This window comes from Patagioenas fasciata, chromosome 1, assembly GCF_037038585.1.
Source record: "Patagioenas fasciata isolate bPatFas1 chromosome 1, bPatFas1.hap1, whole genome shotgun sequence".
Classification (NCBI taxonomy): Eukaryota; Metazoa; Chordata; class Aves; order Columbiformes; family Columbidae; genus Patagioenas; species Patagioenas fasciata.
This window is the reverse complement of record NC_092520.1, coordinates 20,899,883-20,913,214: the sequence shown is the minus strand read 5'-3', so window position 1 is coordinate 20,913,214 and position 13,332 is coordinate 20,899,883. Positions and strand designations below refer to the sequence as shown.

Here is a 13,332-nt window from a genome sequence, read left to right as displayed (position 1 = left end):
GCCTGTCCTCATAGCAGAGCTGTTCCATCCTTCTGATCATTTTTGTGGCTTCTCTGGCCCCTTTCCAACAAGTCCCTGTCTTTCCTGTACTGAGGCTCCAGAGCTGGACACAGTACTCCAGGTGGGGTCTCACCAGAGCAGAGCAGAGGGGCAGAATCAGCTCCCTCAACCTGCTGGCCATGCTGCTTTGGATGCAGCCCAAGAGGCGATTGGCCTTCTGGGCTGCAAGGGCACATTGCTGGCTCATGTCCAGTCTTTCATCCACCAGAACCCCCAAGTGCTTCTCCAAAGGGCTGCTCTCAGTCCAATCTAAAGTCTAGATTAGGAAGGATTTATTGAAACAATACATGCTTTAGTAGCAGTTCAAGGTAACAAAGCTTTTCCTCCTAGTGAAACTAGTTTTTGAAAGAAATTAAACAATCAAAATCTCTTCTTTTGCAGGGTCTGTAGCATCTTGCTGTGTTTTATTTATTCCTCCATGCTGCTTTCTCCATGTGCTTATGTAGTGCTACGTAATCATGGCTATGAAAAACAAACTGTGGTAAAGTTGTTCTTAAAATAAAGATTTGGAGAAGCTGCTTCCTGCCCATATATTAGAGACAGGAGCAATGCAACAAAAGTTTCATGGATGTACAAATGCTTTTTGTTATAGTCCTGAGGTTGCTGAAGGACAGCTCTCATAAGTTATTTGAAAATAGTAATATTAAAAGTTCCTAAGGAAATTTGATGAGACATTAACATTCATTGAAATAAATATTTGATGGGCTCATGAAAAAGATGAGAGAGATGTGAGAAGATGGGAAGATAATTCAGTGTTGTTGAGAAATAAATGTTTGGATGGGGTTTCAACCAAAGAAGGCCAAAACTGGGAGGGTTTACAGCTTGTGACTTTCATCACTAGTTAGTCCAGCCTTCAGGAAGAGTTTCATATCCACAGCCTCTCCAGGAGGCTCTTCTAGTGCGTAACCACTCTCATTGTGATGACTTTTCTATGTCAAACCCTTGCAACTTATGGCAATTGTGTCTTATCTCCGTGCACCTTTGGGAAAAATATGGCTCTTTAATCCTTTTTAGGTAGTCGAAGGCTGTCCTTTTCTGTTCTGTTCTCCCCAGCTCCCTCAGCTTCTCTTCTTCCATCACATGCCCCAGTTCCCAGCTGGGTTCATGGCCCTCCTCTCTCTGGTTTGACGACATATTTCTACTGGTAGGGGGAGACAGATTTTATTTGCACAAGGTGCACAAAGAGTGGAGAGGAAGGAGGATAAATCAATGGTGAAAAAATAGCCATAAGTGGGATACAAGAGTTCAGCTCTGTTAAGTATCCCATTTTTAAGTGCCAAAGGATGATGAGGCCAGCAGTTGGTGTTGACTCTGGTAGTGTTTCCTTGTAAAAACTTACTCATAACCATCAGGCAGTTGTGCCTCTGTTCATGCACTGAACATTCTGTGATGGAAAGCAAAGCAGTCAGCTCCCAGGGGAACTCATGGATGTTACATGTGTACATGCCTAATCCTTTCCTGAGTCTCACTGAGTTCTTCGTCTTGCTGTTTGCATGTGTGGACGTGTGTGTATTAACACACATATGAATATTTATGTAAAAATAAGACAGTCCGTTAGTCCTTCCTTTTATTGTAGCCTTTTTTTGTTCTAAATTAGCAGCTCATCTCTTCTCTCTGATAAGGTGGTCCTTCTTTGTTTAAAGATTACTATGCTCCACTATTTTAGAAGATCTTTCTCCAGCGCCATCTCTGGATTTGTATTTAGCTTTGAGAACTGAAACAGTTAACATCTTTTTAAGGACAAAATTAAGACTTTAAGCATCCTGTATTTCATGTCCTTTTCAGATTGTGGTATATCTGTTTACAGAAGGATTTTCAACTTAATTATATTTAAACCAACTGTAAATGAATCAGCTGCATTTATACCAAAGTTGTTCAGAGGCAAAGATGAGACCTAAGTCAGGAGTGCTCTTCTAGGAAACTTCAGAACTGATCATATTTATAGCACTATTTATAAACAGCACTTGTTTACAAAAGCAGAACCATATTATTACTGTACTTATTACTTAGTTGGACAATTTGCTGTAATAATCTACAGAACTGCTCTACTTTAATAACCTCCAGTCCCTCCTTGCAATCGACATTTCCACAATGCCTTCAAAGATTCATCTGATTCATGTGTTGTGATTGTGCTTGCTATAGTAAACAATAATGATTGCACTCTTACTATCTGCTGTTTTATGGCAACCTCACACATTTCCTTGTCTTCCTTGAGTCAAAACTCCAAATTCTTTACACCAAAAGTGGGTATATTACCACAATGCACATGGTAGTGTAAAGAGAGAAGGCTGAAAAGCTGAAGAGGAAAATAAATCTCCAGAGAGGTACGACAGCTTTTTCTGCCGTAAATCCTTATAAACTCTTCCATCATACTTTAAGAGAAGGTACTTTTTTGAAAAACAGAACTAGCAGTATACAAAGCCATGTGCTGTAAACAGTGCATTGAATATTTGAAGGTTTGTGTTTCTACAGAGTTGCTGAGTAGATTGTTGCTTGAGGTGGAGCATATTGTAAAATACTGTTCTGTGAGAGGAGTTTTCTTGCAGAAGGAATTGGCTTGAAACTGATTAGAGATAAAATTGTAGTATTTTTATGAGACCGAAGTAAAGCAAATGCTTACCATCATATGCACAGGTGTCAGCCAGAAGTACGTAAGTATTCAGCATACAGCTATTTTTAGCAAAAATTGCCGCTTTTACTGTTGCTTTAGAATTAGTGCATTTCAAAAGTTTATCACACAATTAATAAAGATTGTGTCATGAAAGATGAAGCAAGCTCAAGTATGCATGAACTGAAGCCTCCCAAAAGTTTACTAGTTCACACATCCCAAATTCTCCAGCTAGGATACCCATGAGACATTGTAAACTGTACAGAATCCTGATATGTATGTGCTTTCCAATTTCTTTACAAGTTCAGACTCAACTATGATGTAATATTATGTCTTTACTAGCTGAGTTCAAGAGAGCAGTGAAGGTGGCAACAGGACAAGAGCTCTCAGATAATGTTTTGGATACCATCTTCAAGATTTTTGATCTAGATGGAGATGACTGCCTCAGCCATGGAGAGTTTCTTGGAGTCCTGAGAAACCGAATTCATCGAGGTTTGAGGGTAACAAGCTCACATTTTTTTTTAAAATACCAGAGATGACACAACTATGTTGTTAACACCTGTAGAAAACAAATAGAGATAATTCATAGAAAGAAGTTAGATGTTAAACTGAAGATCCCTTACTGCTTATGAATCTGGGAGGAGTGCTGCCAGCAAGAACTTGTTGTTATGCATGTGAACTATGGGAGCAGCAGCACTGCATTACGTATCATATTTACACAGCCTGTGAATAAGAGTTGTCTTTGTGTAAATACTAAAACATAGTTTAACTTTATTAACAGGTACCACAACAGCAAGGCATTCAAGGTTACTGGAAGTGCGTGAAAAGAGAAAGCATTAAAGGAGCCAAAGAAGTGTGGAAGCAAACTGGGAAAAGTCCTTTTTAAAGCAGTCCATTATTCTCTTGCTATAGGTGTTGTTATTTGAGGGGGGTTGTCTGTCCTGTTTACATAATAGCTGAATCAAAAATACTCTTTTTATTTTTTTTTTAACTGAAGTTAAACTTTAAATAACCCTGATTCTAATGCAATAGTTTTATATCATTCTCGTGCAATCAGTTTGGTTTACAGAACTATTATCACTTTTGACGTCCATCCAGAAGTACTCTTGTTCTAGGGAAGTGTTGTTTACTCCTCTGTGGAGTCTGACCCTGCGCTGTAGCATGCAGGATATGCAAGTTTTAATAGTGGTCACTGGCAGGAATGTCACAATATCATCCCCTTTTGGAAGGGTGCACATCATCTCAGTTAGCCACTAACACAGCAGTTCTCTTTCCCTGGCAAGGACAGAGGTCCAAAGGGAAAACCACTTGCACAATCCATGCAAATCAAGTTATCCTAGATCAAAAAGGAAAATTCGCATGGTTCGTGCCCTCATTACTCTGAACTGTTCGTGTGCTAGTTCCTGGTGGATGATTCCACCAGATCCTGTGTGGGTGTCTGGTTTGTCTACCTTCATTATGAAAATGTTAAACTGGAAATACGAGACTGTTGATACAGGCTTGAAAAGTTATCCATTGATCTATGAATGTAGTTGAGTCTCTCAGACCTCTTCAACAAATCATATAAATGAGAAACAAAAATCCTCATTGTATCATAAATAGCAGTAGCTACAATTTGAGTCATAACTATTTTGCTTTAATTGTATTGCAGAAGGTGTATGTGTAACAAATAGTTCTTTATCTTAGAGTTGTGTAAGGCTGTGATGTGGAATGCTGCAGTATCTCAGGAATTCAAGGTTATAATAAGCAAGTGTTGGGGGAATAGTGAGTCCAATGAAAAAGTAAATAAAATGGTTTTTACTCCAAAATACAAAGTTAGATATATGATCTTAAACCATAAACCAAGGAGCAAATCAAAATTAACATTTAGCAATTATAGATGAACATTTTTAGCTATAACATAATGTGCATCTGTGTATATAAAGGTGTGCATTACATGTTTTTTCTTTCTTGTGTCCTTGGGAGCCAACAGTCCCAGGTCCAGATCAGTCTTCCTGGTTGGCTGCTATATATAAGAGATAGACTTATCTATAAAGCTCTTCCTCTTATCTATAAAGTTCGTCCTCTTTCCCTCTGCCAGTTGTCTGACCTGTTTTGGCTGGGGTGAAATCTTAGCCTTTCAAGACAGGTTTGTGGTAACAGGCTCATAAGATGGACTGGGAAATGTCTCAGGAAAAACAACCAAGAAATCTCACCACTCTTTGAGGAAGTATCCGTCCCTTATAAGCATGACACTGCCTGTGTTATTCTCAAAGCAGTATATAAGCTCAGCAGGAGGTGGTGTTATTTCTTTGAGGTTTGGGTGAGGGAAGCCTTGAGAAGAGGGGAACCTTCCATGATAGATACCACAGCAGCCCTCAGGTGAGGGACAGGAGACACTGCATTAGGAAACCATAAAGATCCCACCTAAGGAGCACCAAGATGACAGAGAATGAGAGGCTGGCTTGTGCTGAGGAGGAGTCCTCCCACCCGAGCCTCAGCATGGTGGGCTCTCCTGGGGAAACAGAGTGAGAAGCCAGCAAAGCAGCTATTCCCTCCATGGCCTTCACTTGGAGCTTTAATTTAAACTGTGTTAAAGAGATCATGCTTGTATTGTTGTCATCTGTGGACATGCACCTAGAGCCACCCACCAGAACAAGAGCATGCCTATGTGGGTGTCCTGAGCCCTGACTAGAAGATCAGGTACCCGTGACCACCAAGGATCCCTTTACTTCCCCAGGAAACCATCAGAATGAAATAAAATGCAGTAAACACCTCAGCCTCCCCCCCACAACTGAACTCATGCGCTGCTCTGGGGCAGCAGGAGATGAGAGAGCTGGTGTCCCTTGGGTGTTCGCAAGTTGCTTGTGTCTTCTGGTGATGAGAGCTGTGAGTAAGAGCTGATGGCAGCGCGCGTGGGGCGGTGGGACTGGCATCAAAGTACCACAGCCAGCTCCACGTCACCAAATAGTAAAGGGCACAATCGAGCAAGACATGTCTGTATCACAAAAGTGTGTGTTTCCACCCAAAGTGTGCTGTGTTCCGGCTCTGGCTTTAATGCAAAACTGCCTTTTACTTAGTGTTGTTACTATTTGGGCAAATAATTTTTACTTTGCAATGGAGCTTATTCTTTAACATTTTATTCTGTGAAACGTTAACAGGTTTATGATGTTTTGTATTGCTTATGTGGTTTCTTTTATTTACCAATGACTTGGTTCCTACAAGCTGTTTGGTTTTCTTTTGAAAAAGTCAATTCATTTAGCTTTAGTGTATCTAGAAGTTTAATTCCTCATTGCTCATTGTATCTGGGCTTGTGCAATCAGCAGTATCTGCTTTTGGCAGCAAGTTACTAAAACTGAGATTTCAAGTTTTATTTTTTAGCAAAACCTTTGGTGTCGAGTTCAGAGGAAAAAGAAAACAGATATGCTTATTTTTAAGTGAACTTCGTATAGATTAGGAGTTAAAATGGAGTTGTGAAACATTTGCAGAAGAAGTTATCCTGAAAGTACAGCCAGGAAGGAACTCCTCTGAAGGCCTGGGAAGACTTGTCCCTCAGGCTTGAAGAATCAGACTGTTTAATTTTATAGTCTGTTTTCGTTTGTCTTAACCAAAAGGCTTTACAAAACAGTCTTAAAATAATTTCTCATGTTTTCATTTCTCATAATCTTAGGTTGAAAGAGCTGTTTCAGTGTTTAGATTGACCTTGTCTTTTAAGGAAACCATCCTAGTTTTAGCATTACATGTTTTAGTTCCTTTTAGTAGCTGTGTGGTATTTTCAGCCTGTCCATCAGCATTATTCAACACAATTTAGTTAAAGTTTACGCCAACCAAATAAAATAGATTTTTTAAATCTCCAACATTGTGTCTGAATGTTATGTGAAATAAAGATGAATACATTGCAGAAGTCTCAAAAATTGCTGTAACGTATTTCAAAAGGATACACAAGGATGAGTACAAGTCTTCTACAGCATGTAATTCATTTACAGAATTTTGGTTGTATCCCCATAACAACGCTTTTTACATTTCTTTCCATTTGCTTAGTTTAAGATAAATGTTAAAGTCCTTCATTTCAAAAAGAAGCAAAGGAAAAACTACAGTATGATGTACTAGAAATAAGAGAAACTCATTGGTTGCTTCTAGAAATTAATTTTGGTGTCTTAATTTATGCAAGCCTCTTTCTAAAAGCAAAACTCCCTCTAGGGTGAAACCAAAACCAAAATCTGCAACAATGAGGAGTACATATTTAGCATGTAAGAACTGAAAGAAGTTTTATCACAATGTTACACATGTTGATAAAAGTTGACACATGGCTGTGTCAAAAGCAAATCTCTGATGTTCTCCGTCAGTGGTGTGTTGTCTCCTTTCAGGGCTCAGAAGTTGCCACTGATGATGCCTGGAAACATTGCGGCGCCTGATCTGAACTCGGGTATCATCAGGGTGTGTTGGCTTGTCTGTGGAACCAGGTATTAAAAGGGGGGACCAATATGTTAATTCTTAATTTCAAGCTTTTGCTGGAGAGTACGTGAGGTTTTTGTACTTTAAATAATTATAAATGTTTTGTGTCTAGACTGCAAGGTGTTTCAGAGCTCGTGTGGAATTTTAGGTATAGAAATCAGACCATTTCTTGGCTCTGAGGAGTTCATAGGTTACAGTTGGGTTATCTAGAAAGCAGAGATAAGACAGTAAGATAAACAAGCCAGGCCATGGGTTATGTTTTCGTGGTGCTTCACATGTCCAGTGTGTATAACAACAAAGGATCACTGCCCAATACATGACTGGAGTGGGAACAAACCCAGGTATGTAGAGGAAGTATTTAAAAATTCAGGCATATTGGCCACACTTTGACTTAAGCATAGAACTGGATCAATAAATGTACATCAGAATTTAAAAAGAGTTTTCTTCTCCTTGAAGAGTACTCATGGGAGAGTGCAGGCATGAGTTTTAATCTTTCCTATAAAACAGTCAATGCTGGGTCAGGAAACTGCTTCAGTCCTGAACAGAAAATATGTGTCCAAATGATGTTGTGGCCATTGTTAGTGAGATCCAAGTTGGCCAAGCAACAGGTCCTGTGATGCAGCTGGTCCTGAGGGAAGCACAAAGATGAAAGTGGTAGATGTTGACACCCCCTATTGAGGAGTGAACATGCACAAAATTAATCAGCAAACAAGCGCATGTCTCTTCTCTTGCCTGCTATTTGAGGGTTTCCTGCTGGCTTTGTTGATTAAACAATTCCTTAGTTGGTTCAATAATATAAAAATCATGCAGCATATGCAGAGACAGATTTCCCATTAGGCTTGTATTGGCTTAGTTAATAATGTTTTCAGCTCATTAACTGGAGTGCCCCAATGCAGAGCTCTGCTCGCCGTCCTGGGTTTATGTTGGCCACATTTCAGACACAGATTTGAAAATCTGGGACAATGGGATATTCTGTAGTAGAGATGATAGATTATTTTTTTCTCATGATTTGGGACACCATCAAACTGCTCTGAAACATCCTCTGGAGGAGGACATGGTCTTTCTCCATGTTGAGCTTCACTAAACTCAGCTTTTGCTTTGTGGATGCCACCTTTCTCCATAGTCTTTAATGGTCCCTGAATACAAGTACTTGCATTTGGACATTTTTTGTTAAATTGAAGTGCTATTTTATGTGAAGGGTGAAAACTCTTAGAAAGGAGCCGTTTTAAAACTTCTACAAATTCGAGCATTACGGAAGTAGATTTTGAAATTGGAACCACACAGTGAGTAATTTCCTGCAGAAGAGGAAGAGCTACAGGACTGTTGTGCCTCTGGTCCGCTGCTTTAGGGAACATTTGTCAATTTTAATATTACCCTATGGTAATATTAAATCAGCCCCCAAAAGCCATCTGGTTTTAAGATTTGGCAATATAGTGTTCTAAATTTCTCTTCTTTTGTTCAGGATACAGGGTGGGGTTTTTTTTAAATTATGTGGCATCTTACTCTGTTTTAATCTACTCTGTAATTGATACGATTAGAATGAGTGAACTTTACTAAAAACATTGTGTGCCTCTGTTAAATAATGCACACAAGGTAATTCCTAGAGCAATGGTAGCTGAGTCATAGGACAGATAATTATATTCACAGTTGAAAAGATAGGATACCAAAATGTGATGCTCTGCCACTCATCTTTAGAAAAGGGGAGTTCGAAAGAAAACAAGACTAATTAAATGATGGGTCCTAAAGTTAAAAGAAACAAAGCTCTTTTAAATGCTATTACAATAAAAGATAATTTAGGAGACTTTAATATCACTGAACAAAAGGACACTAGGAAAGAAAGGGATGAATCGATATGGCTGAATCCAAATTTTCCAAGATGCTGGTTGAGCAAAAGTGTGTCCTCACAGTTTAGAAGTTTGACCTAACACAAACAAGGGCAAATAATCACTCACAGCTGCTGTATACAAGGCTACATGAGCTGTTCTAGAATGTGAAGAACAAATACTTATACAATCTTGGTTGGTTTTATGCATATAGCAGAAACAAGAAGCCTCAAAAAAATGGCTCAGTCTGATATTACCAGGAGCAAGCAATAAGGTTCCTAATGAGACAAATTATCATTTTGCATCACTCTGCATCTAAGAGGCTGTTGGTTGGGATGCTTCTTCCTCAGGTTTGTTGGTTCCCAGCATTTAAGATGAGTAACTCTTAAGAGGAAACAAATACAGAAGCAAAATGGGGATTAATTTATTGTAAATTATGAGGTCTAAATAGTACAGAGATAAATTCTGAAAAACTGTAGTGTTTGCAGTGTCTTGCTGTAAGAAACCTTTCCAAAAGCATAGCAAATGTTGGTAGCTGTATTTTTAATTTAAGAAAGTTGAAAGGGAAGATACAGTGATTTACAGTGCAGTGAATTTTGCCACCTGTTCCTGCCAACCTGCATGAACTATTTATTGCAAATAAATGAACAAACATCTGGAGGACTGTGCGATAGACCCCAACTGGTGCTGAGTCTGCAAGGGGAAATGTTTCACTTCTCTTGTGGAGTTCTTTTTGTGGCTAAAGCAGGTGGGCAGCCAGAAACAGAGGTGTAAAGTGTGTAAATGGAATGGGGACAACTTTTTTTTTAGCTATTTGACAGTTATGGGATCAGATGCAAGTGAGATGAGCAGCCATTCCTACAACACAACAGCCTCAGGTGCTGTTCAGCTTCCCAGAGTCTGCTCCAAGTATCATCACTTCTGCTTCCCACATCTGAAGCAGCTGAGTGTGCAGCAGCTGCAGCATGGCTGTCTGAAGCCAAAGAGGCACTCGGTGATTTCTAGTAGAGTTTCCTTCTGTTCTGCTTGGCTTCTGTTCAAGGGGCTGGTTTCTGCTCTAGCAGTCCTTGCAGAGACATCCCACATGGCTCTGAGAAGTGGAAGATGTTAGTTCCTGCCAGCTGTGCCAAGGGGTTCCTCATGCAGCGTAACTCAGGTGGGGGGACTGTCTGGGACAAGCAGTGCTTCTCTGCCACCTCACAACCTTGCTATTGTCCTTGTCTAATTCAGTTTCACTTCAATTCCTGTTAGTATGGAAGCATTGCACAGAAATGATACTGGACAATAGGTGGTCAAAAGTCATTCATCCTGTCCTAGGTCTGTGCAGCTATCACTGGCTTCCTCTCCTACCCAAGGCATCTGTCTGACCCAGAACAGAAATGCGGCCATGTCACAGCTCCCAGCTTTGCCGGCATCAGACCCCTTCCAAACCACACGCAGTGGCTGTTCCTGCAGCTCAGTACTGACACATGCCAAAAGCAGGTCCTGCTGACACGCACATGGCCCTGCCAATACCTCTGTGGGTGACGCCAGGGTCTGCATCAGCAAGTGTGGCTGGTACAGGGAGGGACATGTTGGATCACCTCGTGTCTTCCCTAGCATGGTGAATCCTTTGCTAGTTAAACCTGTTCTTATTCCTGGCTGTGTTTCTGGGTCTTCATGTTAGGATTTGTGTTTATCATGAAGGGTCATGGGATTTTGTTATGAAATTTGGTGGGAACCGGGATGAGAAAAGCATCCGTGCACAGTAACAGCCACACACGCAGTACAAGCTTGGTAAAAGGTGCTTGTAGCTTTACTTCCCTGGTCCAGCTCCCTTCCCTTTCAGTTGCAGGCTTTAGAGTACCATGTTTATTCACTGAATACACTACTAAGTAACTAACACAGCAATTAAATGGTTAAAAGCACACACAATTCTAAAACTAATTTTCATTCTTAAAACTTTCAGACGACACCCAATGGTGCTCCATTACAATCCTACCCCTCTTGCCTCCTCGCTGCTGTGTATCAGGGTGCAAGCCGACCCCCCCACACTCCACCCTCCCACACTTTGTTATTTAGGCAGAGCCGATAGGGGTGTCCAGCAGGGCTGACCAAGGGGGTTCCCCCAGTGTCCTAGTTGGTTTGTGTCTGCAGGTCAGCATGCTTACAGCATGGAGGCATTCACACTCCTGCCATCAGAAGATGTCCCTCTGTTGTTCTTACCTTTCCCCATTTTTTCTATTTCTGGACCCACATTTTCACTGCCCTTGTACTGTCCTTTCTCCACTCAGACTCTTCCCAAACAAACACTCTTCTTGTGTTACCCTCCCACACTGCCACCAGCAGTGGGGCTTCACACATACAACCCTCACCATTACCAGGTACCACTGGAGTTCCCACTCTGCCTCCTTCCCACCAATGTGTGGTGATCCCCACGGTGCTACACAGGGTTCAGGAGGTGGTACAGAACATATGTACTGTGAGGCTGTTTACTTCCAACAGTGGTTGTTTAGTCTTGAAGTCATACTATATGTACACATTCCCCTTGTAAATCAGGTTCCCACAGCCCCGTACCTACAACTTTCAGTGGGCTAATGAGAGTTTTTACATCCCACTGCTTGTGCCCCTACTTTAATAAGTCCCCAAGCCACCACCCCATCATTGATGATCCATTCCAGTCCCAATAAAAAAATTGGCACCACTCATCTGGTGACCCTCCGGACATAGGCTGTCTCTGCTGTAATACATTGCCCATGAGAAAGGAATTAACTCCTTACAAAAAGCATCTAATGACCCCTTCACTGTTTCAGTTGCCAGCAGTTATACTTGGTACAATAAATAGCCAGAGATACTGTTCAATTGAACACCTCAGAAGTATTTTCCATTAAATTGGCAGTCCCTTTAGCTGCATGCTGGTTTTGGCTATCCCAGGTAGTTATTGTTGTCACTGCATCAGACAACCATCCCAAGTTTATTACTGAATTACTTTGTATGGGATGCAAAATTCCATCCCCCAGCCTCTGTGGTGGGTTGACCTTGGCTGGACACCAGGTGCCCATTCAAAGCGTCTCTGTGAATCCCCTCCTCAGCTGGACAAGGGAAAGAAAATATAAGGACAGGGAGAGACCACTCACCAATTACTGTCACAGGCAAAATAGACTCAACTTGGGGAAAATTAATTTAATTTATTACCAATCAAAATCAGAGTAGGATGATGAGAAATAAAACCAAATCTTCAAACACCTTCCCCCACCCTTTCCTTTTTTCCAAGCTTAACTTTACTCCCAAATTCTCTACCTCCTTCTACCAAGCGACACAGGGGGATGGGGAATGGGGCTTGTGGTCAGTTCATTGTATGTTGTCTCTGCTGCTCCTTCCTCCTCACACTCTTCCTGTGCTCCTGCGCGGGGTCTCTCCCACATGAGACAGTCCTCCATGAGCTTCTCCATTGGTAGTCCTTCCCATGGGCTGCAGTTCTTCATGAACTTCTCCAGCATGGGTTCCCCACAGGGCCACAAGTCCTGCTAGAAAACCTGCTCCAGCCTGGGCTCCTCTCTCCAAAGGGCCACATCCTGCCAGGAGCCTATTCCAGCATGGGCTTTCCACGGGGTCACAGCCTCCTTTGGGCATCCACCCGCTCTGGTGTGGGGTCCTCCCTGGGCTGCAGGTGGAAATCTGTTCCACCATGGGACTTCCATGGGCTGCAGGGGACAGGTGGCCTCACCATGGTCTGCACCACGGGCTGCAGGGGAATCTCTGCTCTGGTGCCTGGAGCACCTCCTGCCTTCCTCCTTCACTGACCTGGTGTTTATCTCATGTTCTCACTCCATTCTCCCATGCTGTTCCATAGCAGGTTTTCCCACTTCTTAGATGTCACCCCAGAGGTGCTACCACTGTCATTGATGTGCTGGGCCTTGGCCAGCAGCAAGTCTGTCCTGGAGCAGGCTGGCTGGTCCTGTCAGACATCGGGGAAGCTTCTGGCAGCTTCTCACAGAAACCACCCCTGTATCCCTGCCCCCCTCCCAAGCCCACCCTCCATCCCCCCAGCAGCTACCAAAATCTTGCCATTCAAACCCAGTACAGCCCCCAGCTTCCTGAGTTTATCTGAGAGCATTTCAATATCAAATGAATTTAGGACTGTTACCTGTCAGATGTGCCCATACCTTCTCTCCTGTTTCCATGATGTTTGCCAGGCAGCCAGTGGGCCAGGCAAGTTTTGCTGGGCAAGCAGTACAGAAGACTCACACTCTGAATGTAGTCCAGAAAAATTCATTTCTGACATTCCATATTTCATTCCATATTTCTGACACTCCTAATAACATCCCATAATTTAAAGGATTAATACCAGATTTTGTTTGGAGATGCTCACTGGCCCAAACTAACCTGCAGCATATCCAGGCTGATATAACTGCATCCCTCTAATAT

General features: G+C 41.8%; 1 protein-coding gene across 2 annotated transcripts in view; it reads left to right on the top strand.

The window, feature by feature from the left end:
• Window positions 1-6,504, top strand: part of MICU2 (mitochondrial calcium uptake 2) — a 141,979-nt gene extending 135,475 nt beyond the window's left edge. For both annotated transcript variants that reach the window (XM_065830893.2, XM_071804176.1), the window contains 2 exons: window positions 3,011-3,168; window positions 3,450-6,504. In XM_065830893.2, the coding sequence (XP_065686965.1) occupies window positions 3,011-3,168; window positions 3,450-3,554 (263 nt within the window). In that variant the 3' untranslated portion in view covers window positions 3,555-6,504. The remainder of the gene's footprint in view (window positions 1-3,010; window positions 3,169-3,449) is intronic.
• Window positions 6,505-13,332: the final 6,828 nt, after the last annotated feature.